At 32.3% G+C, this 27,177-nt stretch overlaps 1 protein-coding gene across 1 annotated transcript; it reads left to right on the top strand.

Moving 5' to 3' along the window:
• Positions 1–27,177, top strand: LOC119835950 (irregular chiasm C-roughest protein-like). Its single transcript, XM_038361083.1, has 19 exons — positions 1–6; positions 2,350–2,500; positions 6,692–6,772; positions 7,507–7,658; positions 8,809–8,900; positions 9,699–9,807; positions 10,822–10,995; positions 14,064–14,166; positions 16,419–16,552; positions 18,819–18,945; positions 19,298–19,443; positions 19,960–20,116; positions 20,688–20,914; positions 22,379–22,537; positions 22,980–23,077; positions 23,380–23,531; positions 23,995–24,093; positions 24,496–24,570; positions 25,654–27,177. Exons 1-19 carry the CDS (start codon positions 1–3, stop codon positions 25,677–25,679), a joined length of 2,268 nt encoding a protein of 755 aa, XP_038217011.1. The 3' UTR covers positions 25,680–27,177.

The raw sequence follows: 27,177 nt of genomic DNA on the forward strand, positions 1-27,177 counted from the left end.
ATGGATGTGAATTTTAATATAAAAACCGACGGCCTTGCGTATAACGAATTTCTGATACACGGCATAAGGCATAAGCTGGAAGCGGGAGATAAAATCATTTATTTTTACAATTTTGATATCCAAATGTTTAATAACGTTTAATCACTTCTATATATTTGTTGCAATATTTGCCCACGGATTTACTAAAAGGTATAAATTTTCGGGATAAAAACTCCTATATTCATGTGTCGCAAACTGTCTCTGTACCAAATTACATCGAAATATCGACTAGTGGTTTATGCCTGAAGAAGAGACAGACAGACGAGGCTAACTATAAGGAATTCGATTGATAAGTTTAGGGCATCTTGTAAATAAAAACGCGAGTTTTAAGTGCACCTCGCAATAAAAGACACAAAAAAAGGTGTGTGCGATCCACACACGTTAGAAGTGAAACTTCAGTAAATCGACAAAAGAATGAGATGAATATATATATAACAAGGATAGGATAATTACAAAGTTTATTTGTTTAAAAATGAAATTATTGTATGTATATTTCTGTCTCACTCTTTGCCGGCTTCATTCTACACATTTTTGTATTTAGTCTCCTATCCGTCGTTTATTCCGTTGCATCAGGTTTGAAATCACAACGATTCTAAAGAGGTTACATTTCAAAAGGACAGGTTTTGGACGGACTTTGCTTTCAGTTCACTCCTCAAGCCATACGTAGTTAAAACTAATAATTTTATAATTATTCACATAATTTGCATAGCTATTCAGGGTTTTGTTTACCAGCCTTATCATAGTTTATAATTAACAGGCTTTGACATAAAACACGAAACAATATCCATAAAAATGGTGATAACATCGGTTCTTAGAATTTGGCGCGATTTGTGAAATCGTGTTTGAAAATTAAAGGTACTATTGTATTGAAGTCTTAGTGATTGACAATATGTGTTTTTAATTATCTTTATAGAGACGATTTTTTTTTTAGTTTTTAAGCATTGAAATGCCTTATAAATGAGAAATTTTGAAAGAATAGAAAAAAAATCTCACTTATTAAGACGCCTTATCTATTCATTATTCCAAATCTTTTCATACAATATGCTTTTAATACTAAACGTTTAAAAATAAATATTTTTTTATGTTAAAAATGTATAATTTCAAAGTGTCTTTTTTGTATTTATTTGAACACTATCACTTGTTTTTATTATAGAATTTTTAAACCAAAACAGTTTATATCGTATCATCATCACAGTCGTCATGGGTATCCTAAAATGGAATATATCTTATCTGTTATTAATATATGGGTTAAACTGTTATCATCTTATTTATTTATATAGCATCTAATTAGACACAATAGTTTCGATATTCAATTATTCTTAAACGATAAGAGACAAACGTCACTGGGATCTTGTTACCACTCCAGATTCTAAATTTGGATCAAACTACAAAAAAAATCCTATTAAATATGAAATAAATCACGTCCATCATTTGAAAACCCACGGAGTTATCAAGTGAAATAACCATAAAGCACAGTCAAATTGAGGTCCTTCGTTTTTCGGGAACATCGGTTATAAAACCACTTACTTGAAAGATCGTGATATCTCAGTTATAGAAAACAGGTATCCGAAGAGAATGGAACGGGGTTTCTTTCAACATTTATTAACTTTACGCCGTTGACACGTAATTGTGTTAATTACATTAGCTTCACGATTTTTAAAGGTACGATAATTATTCTGTTTGAGGGAAACCAGCTTTTTTGTTCCGTGTCATGTCTATTATGTAAATATGCTATTTTATGTGTAATGGAAAATATTTGACACGTAATTATTCATTTTCTTTTTGAATTCACGTGTGTATTGTGCATTTGAAAATTAACGTTTTTTATAGTGATTTATGCAACTATATAAATGAGCAATATGAAACCGTTTTATAATGTTTTTTTTCAGTAGTAGTAAAATGTACACATAATATACTGGTCTTTTTTTGCTGTAATTTGGTGAATACAATTCGCAAGCCTATGTTATATACATATTAATAATGTTAATTGACAGAAATAATATATTAAAGATTTACATAGATATATCATTTACTAGCTGCGCCCCGTGGTTTCACCCGCGTATGTCCGTATCCCGTAGGAATATCGGGATAAAAAGTTGCCTATATGTTATTCCAGTTGTCCAGCTGTCTACGTACCAAATTTCATTGCAATCGGTTCTGTAGCTTTTGCGTGAAAGAGCAACAAACACATACACATCCTTGCAAACTTTCGCATTTATAATATTAGTAGGATAGGATAGTAGGGAGTAGTATTATAATATTAGTAAGAAGTAAGATTTAGTTTAAAAACTTAATTACTATATTTCGCAGAGTGCAATCGTTGGCTCTCGAGTCACGCTACCGTGCAGGGTGGAGCATAAAGCTGGTACACTGCAGTGGACCAAGGATGACTTCGGCTTGGGCACTCACAGGAATCTGAGTGGCTATGAACGGTACTCCATGATTGGAAGTGATGAAGAAGGTGGGTTTTTAATAACATTGTATGGTACTGTTGTAGTTTTTGCTTTTCCTGCTTTTAATATATATGGAATATATTCTGTCATTCTTGTCGGTTTTAATAGAAGTCAATTTATAATAAATCTACAGATTATGATGGATCCGTCGTAGAGAAAAATGCTATTTCCATGCAAAATTAAATCGCAGAATCCATTGCTACTTTTCTAACATAAAAACTTGTTGAAAGGAAAAAGTCTTGTTGCCAAACACTTCAAAAAGTATGCGTTAAATCTTCCGCAGATAGCTGTAACTATCTAGATTTATATTGAGCTTTGCGTAGGCCTCTCCGAATCTATGACGTCATATAGTCGCTCATGACTCAGTTCTGAAAAAGTAGTCGGTTATATTTTGTTTTGCGGTACTTTATATAATTTTACGCAATTACCTATACTGCTGAAAATAGCCGCATCTTTCCATTAAAGACTAGCTGCGCTCCGCGGTTTCACCCGCGTATGTCCGTATCCCGTAGGAATATCGGGATAAAAAATTGCCTATATGTTATTCCATTTGTCCAGCTATCTACCTACCAAATTTCATTGCAATCGGTTCAGTAGATTTTGCGTGAAAGAGTTACAAAAACACGCTCATTCTTAGGAACTTTCGCATTATAATATTAGTAGGATTAATGCCTGGTAGAACCAGTTGGTCGGTACCTTCTACTTCTTCAGGTCGTAATTTTCGAGTTTCGGTATGCTCTAATTTTAGGACTTTTTTATTGAATACTGAGAGAGCTTAGCACATTATCCATCACACAGATCACATGCGGTTAACGAGATGACAAATGTCAAGTGCCATTAAATGTTTTAAGTTATGATACTATAGTATTATGTTATATGTGGTTGTGGTGTAAAAAAATAACGTATGTTCGTTGAGGGTTTAATCTACCTATAGCAAAATAATATCCAACTAATATTATAAATGCGAAAGTTTGTGAGTATGTGTGTGTGTTTGTTGCTTTTTCACACAAAAATTACTGAACCGATTGCAATGAAATTTGGTACGTAGACAGCTGGACAACTGGAATAACATAAAGGTAACTTTTGATTCCGATATTCCAACGGGATACGGACTTACGCGGGTGAAACCGCAGGGCGCAGCTAGTGATATATCTTATCGATGAATTCTATATTAAACATTTTGACTAGAAGTTTATTTCGCGAGTAAATAGGTTTCGGAAAGTAGGTGATGTGCCCAAAATTCTTGTGCCAAAATGCTCTAACAAGTTTAAGGTTGCATAATTTAATGATTCATTGTCATTTATTAGTGTGCGTAGTAAAGCGCTCGATTTACGTACACATCTGGAATGTATTTTAAAACCGAGGTTAAGCTACGGTTGCGACGGTCATAAATTGGATGGATGGCCTTTTTTTTAGTTGCTCGTAAGCGTATTTGTACGGAACCTTTCGCGAGTCCGACGCTTACTTGACCGATTTTTTACATCTTAGTCATTCTTGAAATACGTGAGATCATTCTGTTTAACAAATGAGTATGCAATAAAAAAGACGCGTGTTTTTAAACTATTTTTGATGTCAACGATTTTTTAAAAGAACATGCACATGGAAAGTTGAGTAGCACTTTAAAACGGTAATAACTAAGAATTTTTTAGAATAGAAAAAAATTGATCGTGAGTTTCAAACCCACGTTTTGCCATACCACACTTTGCCAAACCGTAGCGACGCCTCTCGGCCATCCGTGATCCTCAGCAATCGAATTTCCTATATATTCTTATTTTTTTGTCTTCTAAATGCCTGTTTTGAGAGAACTAGAAGCTCGTCCCGGCTCCGCCCGGATATCAAGATTGCTTGTTTTATCTCAAGGGAGCATTTAATCGGGATATAAATCTGTCTGTACACCCAATTTCATAAAAATCCTTGCGGTCGTCTCAGCGTGATTGACGGACAAGCATCAACAAACTTTCTCATTTATAATATAAGTGTGATTACTTATAACCTTTAACGAATTGAAAAATTGATTGAAAAATCGCCTCTAAACTGATCCATTATAGTTTGCTATCATTATGTTTAAATTAATCAATTATAACATGGCTCAAAGCCGCATACTCAACGAAAACTTATATATGCAAGTTTGAATAATGACTTAATACATTACATCTATTACGCAGTGTTTGGCACACATAGGTAATGAGATCTAGGTAAATTACAAAACCGATGACGTTAAAATTATTTCTGTACTGTTCTGTTAGTGTCTGTCATCGCAGTAGTTATCTATATGAGGGCGTTTGTGCCATAGATTGTAGAGTTAACTGGATAACACCATCGTGTCAAAGATTAGGTGCAAAGCGCTTATTGCACGCTAAGTGAATTAGGCTGTATAGTCTACAATTTATAAAGCAGAGTTTGTTTGCACGCGTTATTCTCAGGTACAGCTGTTACAAATTTAAGATTTTGAATTAGTTATATGTGTAAGACTGTTAATTTATCGAATAAAGGTATTTAACATCACGCTTTGATCAATTGCAGCATAGCATCAATGAAAAATGCTGCATAAATAGGGAAAACATTATTTTGAGAGTTGCGTGGGTTGGCTAATATAGTTTTTAAGTAGATGGCGTTGATATAAAATGTCGCCGCTGCATCCTCATAATCGAAGGAAAATATGAACAGGCCCGTAGTTTTACCCATATAGTTCCCGTTCCTATGGAATTTCTGGGAACGAAACTATCTCTGTACCAAATTTTATCCAAACGGTTGATCCGTTCTTGAGTTATTGAAATGTGGCCGTACCGTCGATACCGTGACTTATTATGTTTTTTATAGACGGTTCAGTAGATCTAAAGATTACACAACGGTACGAATTCACAATTTCACAAACTTGAGTTCTTTATATATGTATACATATAATATAATACTACAGAAAACGCATACTAATAAATCTAAATTAATATTAGAAATTGCGAGTTTCAAATATTTCAATAAACATACCTAATTCACACAGATAATTATGCAATTAAAAACAATGTTATTTAATAACAAAGTACCGCAAAACTTCCGTATGTTTCATACACATATTACAGTATTCGAAATGGCGTTTATAATTAGACGATACAGTCAATGGCCGAGGAAATACAGTACTGAAATTTTTGTTTGACGTCGATTTCATGGTCGCTGCTATAATGCTTATGCTTCAGTTATGTAGTTATTATTTACGGTTCACTTGAATACTTACGCCTCTTTATAAGTCTCAATTTAGCTTTGAAATATTTGTTATCACTACATAGTATAAAACAAAGTCGCTTTCTCTGTTCCTAATGTATGCTTAATTCTTTAAAACTACGCCACGGACTCTGCTGGTTTTTTTTAATAGATAGAGTGATTCGGAGGAAATTTTATACGATTATGTATTACAAAATCTAAAAACTACTCCGAATTTAACGCATACGTAGCCGCGGGCAATAGCTGGTTTAACTATAAAATACATAATATTTTCGAGTCATGATGTAAATTACTATTGATTGGATTGTCATGGTATGATGGTAGTTACCATACTCCTCCAAAAACGGCTGGACCGATTCTGATCAAATTTTGAGTGCATATCTGTAGGTGTGAGAATCGGCCAATATCTTTTCATATCTCTATAACATAAGAGTTAGGCATAACAGCCTTTGCCGGGTCAGCTAGTTTAATATGTCTGTGCCTAAACTTATGATATTAATAGTTTACTTGTTTTATAGTTTGTTAAAGCGCTCTAAACTCAGGAACTATTAGACTATCATATTACATATTCGCCCGGCTTGTCCCGGGATTAAAACAAAATCAAATATAGCTCTTGACAGTTATAGAACGTGACTTTTAATCGACAAAACATCTTTAAAATCGGTTCAGTAGGTCCAGAAATCCCCTATAAGCTCACAAATTTTACTTCATTCCACTTTAGTAAACATATACGTAAATTTTCAGTGCATAGCGTAATTTGATTGGTGTGTTTCGTTCATCGACATTCAAAAGTTGTACTAATTATCCTGATTGAAATTACTTTTGGCATGTTTCCGTACGTTTACAGCTGATTTGTTACATCGAAAGTCTCTTTTCGTGGACATAGTTTTTAAACGATGAATGGAATACATTGAATGTTATGTCTTCATAAATATATTGAACAAGTTGTTGACCGATCAATGTACGTTTAATTCTTTTCTCAGGTGATTATTCATTGGATATTCGTGACGTCACCCTTGATGATGATGGCAGTTACCAGTGTCAGGTCAGCTCGGGGCTTAATGGTGAGTCTTATTGATCCTTAAACCTTTAATCATTTGCTAATGTTGAAGAGTTTGTTTTTAGGAATAATTGGTTACTCAGGAATAATTGGTTCGAATTGAAATGTTATGAATAACGTGAACGTGACAATTATGGCTATGTCAAAAATAACGTTTGTCAAATAGGACATGTGCTTAGCGCGCGTCAGAGCGTCAACCTGACGCCACTATGACGCCGGCATATGTTGTACTACGCTGTAATGCATCGTCACACAGAGCGACAACGCTCTGACGCGCACCACGATAGCTAGCTATAAGTTTCACATTTATGGTATTAGACAACGAGTAGGGATAATATTAATTCTCCTTATATTCCAGTAATAAACAAACATATAATGTAAAACCATTTCAATTATCTACAATTATAATTTCAATTTCAATTACAGTTATCATATATTGTATCGCCGTCAAGACATACGACTCAGTCTGTCCATAATCTCGCTGTAGACAAAACTTCTTTAGAATCGTTGTGGTTTCAAACTTGATGCAACGGAAAAAACGACAGTTAAGAGCCACAAATACAAAAATGTGTAGAATGAAGCCGGCAAAGAATGAGACAGAAATATACATACTATTTTATATTTTATATATATTCATCTCATTCTTTTGTCGATTTACTGAAGTTTCACTTCTATTGTGTGTGAATCGCACACACACCTTTTTTTTTAACAAATTGTCAATTAATCATAACTTTGTAGGTGCCCCAGCAATCAGGTCAAGATATGCTCATTTAACTGTTCTGGTGGCTCCAGAGCCACCGAGGATACTCCAAGGTGCCTTCATAGATGCTACTGAAGATCAGCCCATTGACATAGAATGCGTTTCTGAAGGTGGAAAACCTGCAGCTGAAGTGAGTTGCTTTAGATGACGTACTGATGAATATTATGTGTTAGAATAGTTAGATGAATATTACGATGGCCACCGTTGGGTTTTAGTGGGTAGGGTTTGATTGCGAGTCCCACATACCTCCTCACAGCAAAACTGTAGAGGGGGATGCGTAAATGCATTTCCCAACGTTAAAAAAAGGGTGAAAAATAATAGCCACAGTTTTACTTAATTTTTTTTTATGGTAAGTGCTTCTACCGCCCATGAACATTTGCAAAGGCGTAAGGCAATTGCCGCCTTCAAAATTATGTATTGGAAACATATGTAATTTTTTTTTTATTTTATCAATATTATGGTGTGTATTTTAACAGCCAATTTTTTTATCAGTATGCTCGTTACCTTTTCCCATGGTTGCCTGGAAGAGATCACTTCTAAGTGATAAGGCCGCCAAACAAATTGTACACTTTCTTCTGCAACTTTATTATAATAATCATAATTATTATTATTTTTAAGTTTTCTTCCATGTATATTAATCTTGATGCAGAGTTAAATAAACAACAATAAAAAAAAAATATTCCATTATTCCCTCACTAACATTTTTATATTATGGTGATTCTTTATAAGATGGATATTGTAAAATTTTCCCGCCTTAATATTTAACCTGTTCCTAGGATTAATTTTGTATCGTATTTTCTTCGACCTTAAATCTATCTAGGCCAATTTATTATCCTTAAAGGATTATACATCAAAAATCTATTTTCTGAAATTGTATAGGCGTCGTCGTCGTTTTCCTTTTATTAAACAAATGAGTTCGATGAAATCAGTGAATTATAGTCACCATTTACACGTACGACATGGAAACAGCGTTTTTGTGAATGTGTGTGTTGTAAGTGTAGTTGTGTTATAGGAACTTAATTGGTGACCAGTAATTCCGATTAAGAGTTTTTTTTCAGAAATTTGAAATAAATGTTTGAGGTTGTGTTATTTATTTAATTATAATAGTGCAATTATTTAATTATGATATAGGCGTGATTGAAAATATTCGTATTCCTACGTAAAAAGAAAAAAGTCACAGGTTTCCATAAGAATAATTTAATCGCAATTCTGTATTATTACATACATAGAAAATAAGACTACATATATCAAAGGGATATAGTTATTTTTTTCTCTCTCAGATAACGTGGGTAGATGGTAATCAGAATGTTATGAAAAACGACGTTGAAAATAGAGTCGAGCTCTTACCGGACGAACAAAGATACAGAACAAGGTAAGTCTATTTATTTATACATCCTATTCTTCCTGATCTACAAATTAATAAAAATTTTATACTATTTCTGCGTTACTGCTGTTATGCATACATTACATATACATTCATATTATGTAACTAGATAAAAATGTTTTATTACATACCTATATGTTATAATTCATTTCTACATTGGGGGTCCTCAAATGTTACCCTATGGGGTATGGGGCAGAAAAATTCACTTCAGTCACCTGTCAATTCTTTAACCGATGTTCCCAAAAACGAAAAATATTCTCCATGAAATTGAAATTGCACCTGTGCGGAGACGGGGCGGGTCACTAGTTTATTTTAAACTGTATATTAAATCTCCAGAACGGATCATAGCCTTTCAATACATTTACCGCTCACCAACGTATCAATTACGAGTTAACAAAAATAGCACATGGTCTAGATTCATTCCATAACTTAATTAAAATCTAGTATTGATTTAATTGCACTATCTATAAATTTAATTAATCACACACCGCATGTCAATTATGATTGCTATAAAATATTTTATCTTGTTTGATTTGTAACGCGTGTTATACATTTAGATATTATGTTATTCATTAAAATTTTATGTTATATATGTTAAGTATAAGGAATGCATAAAGCAATATTTTGAAATTAAATCTCCCTGTGACCACGTTCGATGTAGAGTCCGAAATGTTGGGTTCAATAATATAATGAATAAATCGCGTTTAAAATCCGTTAAAAAGTCTTTAGTTTCTAAATGATCGGGCTATAGTTTAGAAAATAAATTAAATACAACGTTCTTTGCAGATCTGTTTTGCGGTTAGTACCCAGTAAGGTCCACCACAACCAGACCTTGACGTGCCAAGCTCAGAACACCGCTGATCGAGCGTACAGAATGGCCACTGTACATATTGAAGTAAGTTTGATCTTCATAATTATAACAGCGGTCTGCCCATTTCCTTATCCTTCCCCACTCTTTTATTTTCCCTACGTTCTACATCTTAAAAGCTGTATTTCTTACTTCAGAAAACTTTTGCTGTGCCAGCTGTGTTTCAGTGGGTTTCATTACCAGGTGTAAATATTCGTGGTTGGTCGTGATCACTTACCATCAGGCGAGCCACCAGCTCAGTTGCTCCTTCTAACATAAAACATATCCTTTCCCAATAAAGGCAAATTCATCTTACTCCGACCATTATCAAAAATTCTGGCCTGGTGTCATAGATATTTTCCTAACTTCTCTTTGACTCTCTAGGAAATCCCAGTTTTATCGGACTTTTTTTCTGATTGGAGCACTGATGACGTGAACATGTGATTAAAGGGACATCGGTAGTTTGAATAGTGTTATGTTTCACGGTTATCTAGTCTCGAATTCTTGACTTTGAAGTAGAAAATTAAATCACTGAGCCACTGCTGCCCCGCAGATACTGAAGAGCCTGAGATAGAGTTAATATAACTTATCTGTATTTTTAAATAATGTTTTTTCATAAAGAAAAGAATGTTGAAACACATAAGAATGTGTTGCGAAGTTAAACAATCAAAATTATCTCCATCAAAGATATCATGAAATGAAATCTCAAATAATATGATATAACTGGTTTTACTTAGTTTTTATTTAACTTATTAATATAGATTTATATATATAAAATTCTCGTTTATATATAAAATTCTCGTGTCACAATGTTAGTCTCTATACTCTTCCGAAACGGCTTGACCGATTCCTCTGAAATTTGGTAAGCATATTGGGTAGGTCTGAGAATCGGCTAACATCTATTTTTCATACCACTAAATGATAAGAGTAAGGCAGAACAGCGGTTGCCGGGTGCAGCTAGTAGATTTATATTTGTCAAATACAATATTTAACTTCTGAAGTTTAGAGTGAGTAATAAAATGGAGGAAGTATAACTTATTTACTATACCATTTACATAACAGGTGAAATACGCTCCGAAAATCAACGTGTCTGTTGTATCAGGGGCGATTAGTAGTAAAGTGCCAGAGGGCACGGAGGCCCGGTTTCGATGCTCGGTGGATGCAAATCCCTCCGCCCAAGTGTACCGATGGTATATCAATAACAATCCAGTTATTGGTGATTATGCTGATGAAATGGTGAGTTTTATGTTATCAACTACTGTTATCTTTAATCGAGCAATTTTCGTAAACACCCTGTATAAATTGTGTCCTGGTAATATGATCAGTGAACTGATGGTTTTACGGACAGCATGATCGTTCATGCTGTCATTGTGTCTATGAAAACATAAGCCTAAACATGAATTTTAGTATTTTTAGCGTCTGAATAAGCTATGCGTTCCATTGTATGTAAAATATATAACATCCTCTATAGTGTATATGTGAATGTTTTGATTTTTATGAAATTTACTATGGTTTGGAGGCTCAGAATAGATTTAGGTAGGTAGGTGCTAAAAATACTGATCATTTAGATAATACATTAGAATTGAACTCAATAAAAGGAATATTATTTCGTCACATATTTCATTACGGCCCAGACACATATATGTTTTGCGTGGAAAACTCATACGAAACATATCAAATCATGATCCTATATTTTAATGTCTATACATAATTAGAAAAGCAATTTGAAACAAGACAATTTCAAAAAAAAATCCACGAAATTCAATCGTATCATGAATATTCTAGAACGACCTTCCATTATCACCGGAATTACAAATTACTAACCTTCTTCGTACATTTGGTAGGCTTATTTAATATTTTCTCTCATATAACATTCAACGCCCCGGTAATATATTATTTCTGTTACATGTTCGCGAGTGGTAAGTGTATGCATGGAATACTCTTTGTATGAGATGAAACGAGCTCCTGTATTATTATGCTCGCCTGGTACTTGGTACATGTAATCATTAGACTAGATTGCTTAAAAAGAAAACTTATGTTTACCTAAAAATGAATTCGTTCAGCATCCGGAAATATATGTTTTTTTGGGAATTAGATAAATAATACATTAAGGGTATTCTTAAAAACAGAACAATAGCTGTTATTTATAGATCGTTTTATTTTATTGCATTTGAAATAGACCAGTGAGATTTATACACCGGTAATACAACAATGAAATATTATTATTTATTTGATATGAGCTCTTATTTTATACTGTAGGTATATTATGCTCACCTAGTAGGTAGTTCATATTAGCGGAACATAAGATACCAAATAACGTTCAAAAGAAAAATAAAACCTCAGTATAGGACATTCAATTTATGTTAATTTATCCTAAGAATTCATAATTGATGTTACATATTCAAGGAATACATAACAATAAGAAAACTCTAATTAAATAAAACATTTAGATGTACAAAGAATCATGATCTAGAAATTTAGATAAATACTAGATAAATGGTGTCAGAGAGACATGTATGTGCAGACTTAAAAAAACCCTTGTGTAATCACTGCAAAAATATATGCAAAAACGAGATTACGTAAACAATGAAAATGTTCTCAACATTATTTATAGCTTAGTATAGTAATTTGTCAAAAAATAACAAATATATTAGAATCAAAATAGCTACCTCGGAGCACCGCAAGCAGTCTGCATTGGAGTGAATTTTTAAACACTTCACACTCCTTATTCGCTATGCGAGCCTGGTACTCGGGTGAAACATTGCAAAATAATTTCATACACGTTTTTGTGTGTAACTGACTAACTGTATTAACCTGTGTATAAATTTATTATTTTCATTATATCTAACTATGTTGTGAAAATATTTCACTATTATTGGTGGAAATTTGGTCTACAAATACCGTTTGGTGAAAGTGACTAAATAACATTTTTTTTACCTTTGACCTTTGTACCTATCATGTTCTAAATAATTTTACAAATCGCCAGAAGGATGGTAATTAAATTTTATTTGAATATGTGCGATGAAGTTGTAATTGGATAGATAGTTTATTGGATGAGTTATTGGAATGGTATAAATAAATAACTGTAAATAAGAAATTATCTTAACCGCATTAAACGACACGCTCAACGATTTGACATTAAATTACATTTTATAATAATGATTAGCTGCACGCCCCGGCTGCGCCCGTAGTAGTCATTTAGCGTAATTGATATAATATAAGCTATCCCATCTTTTAAGTTGGATCAAACTGCAGGAGTCCATTGTGGACAAATGTAACACGTCTATATGAAGATAACATGGCAGCGTAAGCTTCAAATACTTCAAAATATCATTGTTATACTTTTTTACTATAAATATACTTATATAACTTTAAAAAATGGATTTCAATATAATAGTACATATCATACCCCGGTTGTTTATTATTTTCCGCATCCAACCCCTTAATACGCAAAATAATTGTGTTTTTAGTCAATTTAGAGACTCAGGTCTGGTGTTAATCTTGCTACACTAATTACCTTACAGGGTTACGAATTTGCTATATAATATTACTATATATTATACTTTACGGGGAAAATTATTATCTTCTATGTAATTACCGCCTACTGGGGATGCCCGCCATTTTCTATTAACCAATAGGGTTATATTGGGACATGCTGTTTTATAGCTTATATAATATCAGTTTATTTTTACGTCTGTGTGTTATTAATAGATAAATTCCTCTTTTATGCGACTCGGTAAAACATATTTTTATTATTGAGGTATAAAGAATGAGTAAAGTGAATGTGTAAGGAAATAGTTTGTACTGATTTTGGACAGAATTTATGGTCACACTTCAAGAGGTTTCAATACAGCTGCAATTCTACACACACATAGATATATCCATCTTGTACGTATATTATTATTGTAGGGTGACTGAATGTTTATCGTTATTTATTTTAATTAAATTATGTGAACGGGTTTCGCTTAAAGTAAATATTTAATACGCTGATGGCCACGTTTATCCAGTTGTACATGAGGGTAGAAAATAAAAACACTGTAGTGTTTATTATAGTTATATGTATAATCTTTTGAATCATTACATACAACATTACAATACTCATAAAATATAATTATTTATTTTAGTATTTCTAAATTTTATAAAACATTTTCCGTAAACTTTTCTAATTATTAATGACCAATTATTTTCATTCTAATCTGCACAATGTAATTGAATCGCTACTTATGTTTTTCCTTCTTTTTAATAACATTATATTTAAAAAGTATACACCATAATACCATAATAAAACTGTCTGCTTGTTTCAGATTATTTTCAACGTGTCCCGAAAACACAATAAGGCAATTGTAAAATGTGAAGTTAGCAACTCCGTGGGGAAAAATGCGGCTTCTCTCACGCTGAATGTCACTTGTAAGGCTTCTGTTTGCTATTTAAATTTATACTCGACTCTCAGAATTAGAGGTTTATTATATTACACGCGGCGGATTGATTCTCTCTTGGAATTTGTATTCTATGGTGAAGTTTGTGAATTCAAAAAAGTTTTTAAGGAAATTTCTATACTGCATGCATAAAAATATTTGTCTAGCTTTATTAATATAATCTTCATTTGAGCTTTTGATGGGAAAACGTAAATATAAATGTCTATATTATCGATGTTGTGTTTCTTGATGAAAAGCTGATGACCATGGTACTAAAACGGTATATAAGAAGAAATCCCTCTTTAGTAATAAGGCCTTCTGTGCTGGTCTTTTTATTTATAAGGCCTATTAGTATACAACTGTAAATTCAAATAAATTAATATATTTCAAATAAGCTGTGCCTCGCTGTTTTACCCACATTATGTATGATGTTATGTTGTAATGTTATGTTATTGTATATTATGTTATATTATATGATATACAGCCATACAGTACAGCCTTCCTTGATAAATGGACTATCAGGCACTAAAGTATTTTTTCATTGGCGCGTACAACCAAACTTTTCACCGTTATTAGTTGTAGTTTATTCTGGAATACGTTTATGTAATAAATGAAATTATTTATGAAGACAGCTTATTAAAACGGAATTACTTAAACATGTCTTTGACGGAAGGCGAGGTTTTTAATCAATAAGACAATATTATTTTGATACAATGATATATGTTTTTCAGTTTTGGTGTGATATTTACGATATCATTTTAAACAAAGAGAATATATTAATACACTAGATAAAAAGAAGTAGATTAAATCAAGCCTTGCTACCGAAACGATCAAGATACAATTGCATTATGCATTAGTATATATTTAATGGGCATAGACTCTCATACACTCAGTGAATCTCGATCTCGGATCTCGCCCGGCGGTTTCACCCGATTAAGTCCGTATCCCGTAAGAATATTGGGATAAAAAGTTGCCCATATGTTATTCCAGTTGTCCAGCTACCTACGTACCAAATATCATTGCAATTGATTGAGTAGTTTTTGCGTGTAAGAGCAATAAACACACACACATCCTTACAAACTTTCGCATTTATAATATTAGTAGGATTATTTTTACTTGGTATAAATCAATGTATTTTCTTTGTTCTCTCTCTAATGATAAGTGTTCTGGCTCATAGAAGGCTACCTGTAAATAAAGCCATCAATGAAATCGATGTCTAACGCACGTACAAAAAGTACAGATTAGCACGGCATATGGAAATTATCGAAATATTCAAACGCAGTGTTACACCAGCAATAAACCCATTAGTTTTGTGGGCGTAAATAATTACTGGCTAGCTATTTTTGGCTCAGCGCTTTGATAGATATAAATTACTATTCTATTAAGGGAATAATATGTTTCCCTTAATAGAATAGTACTTAATGGAATTTATAGATACGTGTATTTTATGAGAACAGTGTTGACGCGTTTAGGATTTCAGTGCATTCATTCTTCATGAAGGCCTTGTGTTTTAGGATTAATTGCCTTTTCATATCTGTAGTCTGTACTATCGTATCCTACTTCCTACTAATATTGTAAATGCGAAAGTTTGTACGGATTATACTATATATGATCATCATCAGCCCATATTTGTTTCCACTGCTGGGATACAGGCCTCCTATGAGGGTTCAGGCCATAATCATCACGCTGGCCAAGTGCGGGTTGGCAGATATCGCATGTCGTCGAACTTTTGATTCTTGGAGATGCCGGTTTCCTCACGATGTTTTCCTTCACCGTTTTACTATATATAGTAATATTTAATTACATAAGAGTATATAGTTAGTTACATACAAGAAGATTTGACCTATATCCTATTGAATTTATATGACCTAAAATAATATGTAATTAATAATAGCTAGGTTAGCTAATGAAACTTATTGAATGTACCTTGTACGCTGTCCACTCATATGCACAACAATTTTCTATAATATCAAGGTGCTATAACTTTCTTCCATAATGTGTATAATCCAATTTCTCAACAATCATAAGCAAAAATTTCCATATAAACATCTCTTATTATAGTCGAATATCGGAATAAAAAGTTGCCTATATGTTATTCCAGTTGTTCAGTTATCTACGTACCAAATTTCATTGCAATCGGTTCAGTAGTCTTTGCGTGAAAGAGCAACAAACACACACACCGTACAAACTTTCGCATTTATAACATTTGTAGGATTTTCATAATATATTAACACTTGTTTTCAGACCCCCCCTCATTCCGTACCAGACCACGAAACATAGAAGCGAAATTAGGGGAAAGCGTCACGCTCAGCTGCGATGTAGATGGTCATCCCACTCCGGAGATTCGCTGGCTGTTCCACGAACCAGGCCGCATCGGGGTAAGTGAATACCATATTAAAAGGTCATCATCATCATCATCAGCCCATATATGTTCCCACAGCTGGGACACAGGCCTCCTATGAGGGTTCAGGCCATTATCCACGCTGGCCAAGTTTTTGAAACAGTGGTGATGTTACACATGCGCAGATAAATTGAAAAATTAATTAATTTCCTGCACTCTCGAACCCCGACTTGTCGATTTTAAGTCCGAAGTCCTCACCATTGAGCCACCACTGCTTGCAAAGTCAATAAATAATAAATAACGTAGTAAAAGATAAATAATCAGAATCTTTTGGAGTGGGAAAGAAAATGTAGAGAAAAGATGGAAGTCAAACAGATTGCTCTTTTGAAGGTAGACAGAAGGAATAAACAGAAGCTGCTTATGCAATAGAACTCAATTTATTTAAACACTACAAACTGAATATTAATCACACTTCACACTAATATTATAAATATGAAAGTTTGTTTGTTTGGATGTTTATCCGACAATCACGCTGAAACTACTGAACGGATTTTGATGAAATTTGTATACAGACAGGGTATGAGCTGACTTAAGTGATAGGATACGTCTTATCCCGATTAAATGCTCCCTTGGGATAAATCAGGATTCTCGATATCCAGGTAGAGCCGGGGCGAGCGTTTTGTTATCAAATAAAACTTTAATTTATTGTTATAAAAATCCATACACTCTCATAGTTACCGAGTTGCTTTCACAATATTATCATTCCATTTTTATGAGACCAGAAATTATTAAAACGACCAATATATTATTTAACGTTTGCGTCTATCTTATCGAATTGTGATTGTTTATTTATCATTCACCTTACAAATATTTCGAAACAACATAATGTGCCGTAGTATTGCGATAGCTGATACAAACGACCACATGAATGACATCTTCGCCCACTGTCCCTAAAATCGTTTAAAATTATAACTGTATAAGAGTTTACAATGCGGCATCTTGTAAACCATATTTAGGCCACAACTTTATTTTCTTCGCCGTAATAAAAACTTTTATTACGACCCAAGTTAAATATTAAATATAACTGCTTACAAATGAATAAGCTACGGTAGGTATTTTTTAATATGTCTTGTGTAGGTTTGATTTATATCTGATCTTATTAATATATAACTAGCTATAAATGTTAATCTATATGAAAGTTTAACTATGGAATATATAAATGTTGAAAATAAACTTGAGTTCTGACCCAGTCGGCAATGAGTTAACCGGATAAATATTTTCTTTGTCCGTCTGTCTATATTCTAGAATTCTAGATAATACTCGTAGTATGTACATACAAGTTTTCTAAGAAAAAAATATTAAGTGTATCTAGAGATAATAGGTTATCCACATTCAGGGTTTAAAATATGTCATTTAACATTAGTACTGCTATTTTTTTTTACGCCAATCTATACTAATATTATAAAACTGAGGAGTTCGTTTGTTTAAACATACTTCAAACTATAAACAAATTATTAACATATTGCTGTACTATCTGCGCCCCGCGGTTTCACGCGCGTAAGTCAGTATCCAAAAAGTAAAAAGTTGTATGTGTTATTCCAGTTGTCCACCTATTTAAGTACCAAATTTCATTGCAATCCGCTAAGTAGTTTTTGCGTGGAAAAGTAACAAACCTACATACACATAAGTCCAGTCTCACAAACTCTCACATTTATAATATTACTAGGATAGGATACTCAATCCAAAAAATTTTAATCAACAAGTCAATTATATTTATCTAATAAATATTAGACTAGCTGTAAACCACGGCTTCGCCCGGGTTGACCCGAGATAAAGAAGAGATATAACTTTTTAATGACAGAATTACTTTTTAATCGATAATGTAGTTGTGTTTATTTGTAACATGCAAAAATATTGTATTTCATCTGTCTCACTACATCACTACATAGTATAAAACAAAGTCGCTTCCCGTTTTCTGTATGTACGCTCAAACATTTAAACTGCGCAACGGATTCTGATGCGTTTTTTAATAGTGTTTCAAGAGGGAGGTTTATATGTATGCAACATACATAATAGTAATACGTCAGGGCGTTTTTCTAGTGGTAATAAAAATGTCGGCGATGTATTCTTACAAGCACCCGTGGCTACCAATTGTGCGGCTCGACGGAACACAGTGGGGTTTTAGTCGGTAGGAATCCGACATAACTCACGATCTCTTCCCCGTGGGTATCTATACAAGATTTCCCCACTATAATGATAAAAGTGTAGACGGAGGAGATTTTTAAACGCCCCTCTACTTCCAGCAGGTCAAGGGGAAAGCACCAAATTTAAAGGTGTTCGTCGACGAAAGAACAGCTGGTCGGTACATTTGCAAGGCCGGAGTCGATGGCTACCCTGAAATTGAGAGTGAAGCTACAATATTCATTAAAGGTTTGTAAAAGATTGCCATTTTTCAATTAATTTATAGATCTTTCCTGTTATTAAATAGCGTATGCAATTTTCTTCTTGTTCTGATTATTTTAATGTAATAGAGTTTATATTCAAAGTTTCCAATCCAACTGACACCTTTCATAGATTTGTATTTGTAATGAACTAATAGGAGTATATATTATCCACTTTTAGAAAATGTTTTGAAGTTTTTATGTTTTTATTATTGTTTACCATCTAATGTTTTACGGAGTCGAAAATAAACTACTCTTTAAAAGTTTGATTATAAAGTTTTAATAGCTTTATAATTATTCGTTCGTAAGCCATAGAAAAGTTACAAGTTAATATGTTTTAGGTCCACCAAAAATCCTATCAAATAGGACACAAGTAGGTTTAGAAGGGGAGAGAGTCTCAATAGAGTGTGAAGCATTGTCAGTGCCTCGACCAGATGACGTCAGATGGTATTTCGAAGGAAAGGAGATAAATTTTATTCAAGATCCCGTGAGTACAAAATCTATTAAAAGGATTGTAAAAATATCTCATTGTAGGTTTAGTATTTTAAATTCCAATACGTAAACTTATTGTTGAATGTTAACTTCATATCGACATTATATATTTTTCCCAAAGCGTTCGTGTTTTCTGGGTGTATGTACTTCTTTGTGGACTAGAATATAATATCTTTAACAATAAGCTTTTATTAAAATAACAATTCTGCAATATCTTGTTTTTTATTAGCAGGTATAACGCGCTATATCTACTATTTTTTTTTATATTTTGGAAGATCACAGTTACTGTTATCTTTCCTTCCTTTAACTTGAAAGTATTTTATAATTAACGAATCTAGTATAACCATTATATAGTTGTATTATTATAACTGCATTATCCCGGTTAACATCCAACATTTTGTTCTGTAATGAGTTTTCGTAAATCCTAGTTTACTTACCTTCCATTAAGCTGAAAATGTATTTTATTATTTAGTCAAACCATTTCAAAGGCATAATTACAATCATATTTTAGGACTACGCAACAAAACTAGATGACTCATCACCAGATGGGATAATAAAATCTAGTCTAGTGATACGAGCGAGCCAAGCCAAACATTACGGCACGTACAATTGTAGTGTTACTAATGAGTATGGGAATGCCAATGTGGCGATTTTGCTGAAGCCTTTGAGTGAGTATACCTACTAGAAAATATCTAGTTAATATAACAGAATCTTTGATAATTTGTAATGAAGATTTTGGTTGTTTTCCTTGTAAAATTGAAACGTAAAATTTATGAGAACTAAAAAAGAGAGTATTTGAAATGAGAAATTTTTTCTATTCTTTCAAAATTTCTCATTTATAAAGCATTTCAATGCTATAAAACTAAAAATTAGAAGTATTTGAAATGTTTTTATATTTATCTGTTTTTTATTCTTGGTTAATAATAGAATTTTTAGTTGATAGAATGACGAGTATAACATTAATTGATTACTTATTAGCGTTAAAAATGAATGTGGTATTTAATTAAAATATAATATTACTATTGTTAATTTTCTTGTATAATATCAATTCAAAAGCTTTTTTCATAAAATTTTTTCGCATAATTTTCCATGTGTGTTATACAAAATTTATCAAAGGAGTTAAATTTTCATAGAATATACCTATTTATTTAATCGTTTTCAAGCACTATATTTTATCAAAATACTTATTTTAAGTCGCTGTTTCAAAGATTAACTTTACCAACACAATTTTTCTTTCAGAAACCCTGCCCCTTTTCATAATCATTACCGGAGTGACATCTGGCATCATATTCTTCTCTGCTTTAGTCATTCTCTTAGTGATCTGTCACAGAAGAAGAAGACAGAAGACACAGATTAATGAAAAGCCAGATGTCACAGTCACCGGAGATGCTTATAAGGAGAGCGATAGAAGTTCTAATATAAGCGATTTGAAACTGCAGTTACCTCAAGGCGATAGCTTTGATTTGGTAAGTAATTTTGGGAACATATTGTGATTTAACAGTTTTAGATAAATTAAATAAGAGCGTTCTTAAGAAAAATTATTAATTAACCTTAATGATATTTCATGCAACATGACACAATATTAAAAACACAAACTCCAACAATTATACATTTAATCATACTTCTTCTAAAATCAATTTCTAATCTTCATAACATAGACTTATTTATAATACGAGTATTCATGATTTAACTGCACATTCCGTTATGTGTATGTATTATATAGAATGCTTTTTTTTTAATTGTTATACTGTTAAGATGTTTGAAACTCAACTTCTTTGAATTAACATTGATAAATACTAGTCTATATACCCGCGATGCCTTAGGTAAATATTATCCAATTATTATATATAATGCACAACTGCACATTCTTAAACCAGACCACAACGTAATTTGATAAGCATGGTATAACGCTTAAAGTATCGTATTTCTTGGTCTGTAAAATTATCTGTAATGCTATTATTCAATACGTGTTTGCATAGGAAGGAATGTACTATAACATAGACTTATAACTTTTAATATTATTTATACTAATGATAAAGCTAACGAGTTTGTTTAAACGCGCTAAGCTCAGGAACTACTTGTCCGATTATAAACATTCTTTCACATTTCTTTACCTGAGCTATTTAGGCTTTATTTGTACAAGGGAAGCCGAGGTGGATCTTAAATATTCATATTTAATATCAACACAAAGAATTTCATGTTTATAAAAGTCATATTAATATACTATGTAAATATCAGAACAATAAGAAATCAACACAATAATTTTGTTTCACCTCTTTATATCATAATTTAGCTTAAAAATGTAATAAAAACAACAACTTTTCTCTGGCCTTATTCTAACAGCATTATTTACAAACAATAGCAATGGTGTTTTATTACATAAATATACTAATGTCAATATGAAATACGAATTGAGGACCTACACTCAGAAAGCTTGTATCGTATATTTATAAACATTGTAATAAACAAATGTCTCTTCGTCAATTTATGAATCTTTTATAATCTATAATCTTCTAAATGCACAATATCTCTACAATATTAATCCTGTCAATACTAAAATACATTGAAACGCCATAACCCTTCAGTGAGACATTTAAAAATACAATTGAACACCCTGCTCGACGGTGACGCTTACTAAATCATTAAATTTCCTATATATTGCAACAACCTATACTCATATTATAAAGCTGAAGAGTTTGTTGTTTGTTTCGTATAAATCTCAGGAAATACTCGTCCGATTTGAAAAAATCTTTCAGTGTTTGATAGCCCGTTTATTGAGGAAGGCTATAGGCTATATATACCACAGACAAAGCCGGGGCGGACCGCTAGTATTTAAACAATAAAAGTAGATAAACTTTATTATCCGTCCAAACTTTATTCATCTGTAAGTATGAATGCTTAAATATCACAAGATTTCAAATTACTACCAGGAATACACGAGTTCCGAGCGTTCAGAGTCTAAAAACCAAGCGGGTCTCCCGCTAGCTGGCCCTGTGCCACTGCCTAACATGCGACACGACGATCCGATGCTACAGTTCCGATACAGTAACGACTACTCCGATCAATCGTATGCTGATCATTACTTTAAGGTAGGTTAACCGGCTACGAAAGAATGGTGTATGTTTGTTTTATTTGAATGATTTAAGCATGGCACGATACAGTTTTGAGTATAGCCCTATATTAATTGCGGTTTCACAACCTCCAAATATGTTTTTTTTTTTTTATTTGTGGGTTAGAATGAGAAAATAAATGTCAAAAACTGTTAAATAAGCTATCAGGGACATCATTAGTAAGTGGTGAATTGTCGTTAATAGTTTTGTAAATATAGGGCTGATATTGATAACATTATTAAATAAATTTTAAATTCATACATTTTGTTAAAATTTAATGTATGTACACATCTGTTCTTTTATTAATTGGACCAAGCTTTGTGTATTTATTTGCCTCGTGTACAGCAGTCATTCATCTTTTTCTCGTTCTATTTTTGTTTTTTTAATTTATTTTTTATGAATGGATGGTGTTTTTATTTAGAATCCAGCGGCCTACGTGTATGATTATCCACAAGGCTATGTACCTCCCCCCCATTTGAGGGTCCAATCCCCTCCACAATTGGATGTTCCTTCTAGTCGGTAAGTCAACTTTCATGCAGTTTTATGTTATATGATTTGGTGTACAAATTTCGTTGTGTTAAATACTTTTGAATTTATGTTCATTCAAATATACGTGAAATAAAAAATTATTTACAATCCTAATCTTTTAAATACGCAAAAATTAATGCAATGTTAGAAAAAAAAACGAAAAGAATTTCCAAGACTGAAAAATAAATAAAACATATCTTTTTTTCTATCCGTATTTCAATACATAAACATCAACTTCACATACAAAAATTATTGTAGTTTAATTATTAATTAACTATTTTTGTCAACCCTAGATCACTTCAAGGTTCATTGACACGTAGCATAGACACAGCGTCAACGCTTCCGTTGTCGGCCGGCAATGGATCGCAAAACAATTCGTTGCAACGTCCTAAAGTAGAAGAAACTGACGCTATTAACAATTTAGGGCTGCCAGTAGGCGGTGAAGGTATTTTTTTGTATATGCATTGATATTCATTATTCTTGTAATCAAAAATGTTCCTAGTCCCTATTTGAAATTCTTTATCACATTAACCTCTTTAATTGTTTTGATTTATACTCATATCACAATTATGCTTCTAGTGAAAAATATTTTAACAAAATCCACAGTTATGTGAATTCGTTTGTAAAACAAAAAAAAATGTGAGATAATATTTTTCGCAATATTAAATACTAGATGCGCCCCGCGGTTTCACCCGTGAAAGTCCGTATCCCGTAGGTATATCGGGATAAAATTGCCTATATGTTATTCCAGTTGTCCAGCTGTCTACGTACCAAATTTCATTGCAATCGGTTCAGTAGTTTTTGCGTGAAAGAGCAGCAAACATACACACATCCTTACAAACTTTCGCATTTATAATATTAGTAGGATGAACGTGGAAATTGTCATTTGAATTTGACATTTGTATCAGGGCCGCAAGTAGCAGTTCAATCGCAAGCAGCCAAAGGCGGAGTGGACTTGCGCTATGCCGCTACCTACGGGAACCCATATTTAAGAAATAGTTCTTTAGGTGAGTTATAAATACAGCTTAATTAATACCACAGTATAATAATCTATACAGGCGTTCAGCTAAGGCGGGGAAGATACGAGCCCGAGCTACGTACGCCCTGTTGTTAGCAGCTCGGGACACTTTTTAGGGGTTGCCGTTGTCATCATTGAGTTGTTCTTTTATCGAGTTGCGACGAACGTAATTTTTTTTAAGCTTTTACTAAGAGACTGGAAGATTTGAAGAATTTTTGTCGTTTTTTTTATATATTTTGTATTATATTATCTGACATTAACGAAAACACATAAATTTTATTAATTTCGGTGCAGCCTGGAAACGATGCGTGTACGAATTCCGGTCTTTCATATTATTTCTACATATTATATCTACAAGAAGAATGTATTATTCATTCATTCCTTCACCCAGGCTACCCCCCCGTGCACACCGCCAAGCCGGCGTCCACCCCCGCGCCTCCGCCGTACTCCGCGCGACACGCGCCAGGTACATAGCCGCTTAGGTAAATATACGCATACATTATGCATGCGTGCTAGCTACCATCACCCAGCACCATAATTATCATCACAATCAAAATTATAATCATAATCATATTCTCAATCACAAACATAACCATAATCACAGTCACCATCATAATCATCATAATCACAATCTAATCATAATCAAAATCATAATAACAAACAAAGCGCAATCATAAAAATATTTATAAACATTATACAATTCATCACCGTTACCATCATAAAAATCAGCATCATAATTAAAACTGTAGTCCAGGTACATAACTAATGAAGTAAATACGCGTGTTCATCAAGCATTCGTGCTGGCTAGCATGATATAATCATAATCATAATCATAACCAATCTATCGAATACTCCCTTTCCAGAGCCCAGTTTTGTCCACAACACATTAAATTCTCTAAAGGGCCTCTGCGTGTTGGATCTGTGTCCTCACGTAAGCCTTCCAAAAGACCGGGTGCTTTCCTTCTGCAGGTACCCGAGTGTTATGGTGATCATAATTATAATCATCACCATCATCACGCTTACAATATTTATTATTAGCTAATCCTTCCCCATACAGAAACAAGCTTTGTTAGACATGATAATGATGATGGTATATAACATATAATATAGATGAAACAATAGAACAGAATAAATTCAGTATTCAAAGTAATTGGATTGTTTAATTAAAATTAAAATTTATATATAATTCAAGTTTTATGTACCTTTTATTACATTGTATATACATTTGTAATTTATAATACAATTAATTTTATAATATATAATATATTATTTATAATATATACATTTCCACTGATCGCTTTGTTTGTTTGTACACACTAAACTCAAGAATTACTGGCACAAATTGAAAAATTCATTGTGTGCTTTATAGTCTACTTATCGAGGAAGGTGAAGAGCTACATAACGCTATATAACAATATATATAAACTATATTATAACAACGCGGACGAAGCCGCGGTCACAGCCAGTTAATAATAAATAGTACAGTGAGTGCTCCATAGGATTTATCTAATCTTTCAAACAATAGTTTAGAAGTATTATATTTTTGCAGGCTTACAACAGGCAACGAACGTATAGCCAGAGGTTGGCGTTTAGTGTAAATAGTGAAAAGTGAAATGGATTTAGTGTAATTTACAACGACACTTAAGTGATACGAAGTGGAAACGAAACACTAGACCTACACAAAAGTGATAGTTTCTTTTGAATCCTAGTGTTTTCTCAGGTTTGATTCCCGTTTGGTGCAAGTCGTCGAAAAGCGACGATTATTCTGTCAGTTTTAAAATATATTGCTCTGTGTTTGTTCAGTCTTGATAAATATTATTTGCAACTGATCCAATTACAAAAAACGAATCCTAATAAAATTTGCGAAACGAAATAATTGGTGGAATCAGTTAAACTGTACATATTCCATTGTAGTTATACAATTTTCGTATTTAGAACAACGCGAATTCAAATTTAGAATGTTCTTTATTCAAAACTCAAATTCGAATATAGAACATTATGACGTCACGCATTCATAATTTCAACTGACGTAGATTTTTGTAATATATGTTCCTATAAATAATGCGACTGATTGTAAATAATAGACTAAGTGTATTCAGATGTGTATTATTTATGAAATGCATGCTTTAATTATTTAAGATTATATGAATATTACAATATAAATTCAACATACAAATTGTTGAATGGAATTGTAACTCTACAAAGTTGAGTTTAATACTTAATACTGAATGTGCAAATCATTTTATTAATATAGAATTGCTTAAGAAGGAAATTTACGAAGTCTATATTAAAACGGTTTTTAATTAAAGTGAAAACTTGATATAGTACAGATATCAAAAATATAATCACATTTGTTCAAGTTTTCATTTACGTCCTACAATTTCTGTAAATATATCTTATACAATATATAAAAATATTTAGTTTTGTGTTGATTTTATTTTTATTGTATATTATATTTGGTATTAACCAGTTATAATAATTCGTGGATAATGTTTTTGACATTCAAATTATACACTATTTTTAAACAAGAAAATAATTGTATAAAAAAATTATATAACCTGATTTTATATATTTCCAGGTTAGAATCAAATTTCCAAATAATTAATCCTGTTTTATAAAATGTATGTGGAGTTTTATTTTAATTTTAATTGTGAACAAATTAATACGAAATAATTATTTCTTGAATGTCAGCATTAAAAATAATTTATGGCAGAACATAAATTATTAAAGTTCAGTTATTATGACTAGTTATGCTAAATAAATACGCATTATTAGAATTATGTATATATTCATTGATAAATAAAATTATATTATATATTTGCTCAATTATAGGGAAAATTACATGATTAGGATATTCTTTTGGAATTCTATAAAAATATATATTTGGTCAATTTATAAACGAATTGTTGAAACGAAAAATACATATAAAAATTTTAGCATATAAATTCTGTGATAAAATATGTATTGAGATAGTTCTCGAAGCTTCGATGGTCAGTTTATTTTGTATCGTGTGCGTTTTTATTATCAAGTGATATAAATATGAAAAAAAAATCTGCATGTTTGTTTTTCTGTT

Source organism: Zerene cesonia, chromosome 22 (genome assembly GCF_012273895.1).
Source record: "Zerene cesonia ecotype Mississippi chromosome 22, Zerene_cesonia_1.1, whole genome shotgun sequence".
Classification (NCBI taxonomy): Eukaryota; Metazoa; Arthropoda; class Insecta; order Lepidoptera; family Pieridae; genus Zerene; species Zerene cesonia.

Bases quoted from the DNA above. Each gene is read 5' to 3' on its own strand.
- LOC119835950 (XM_038361083.1), top strand. The intron at 20,117-20,687 runs GTGAGTATACCT...TTTTTCTTTCAG, and splicing joins GATTTTGCTGAAGCCTTTGA to AAACCCTGCCCCTTTTCATA. The intron at 23,532-23,994 runs GTATTTTTTTGT...CATTTGTATCAG, and splicing joins GCTGCCAGTAGGCGGTGAAG to GGCCGCAAGTAGCAGTTCAA.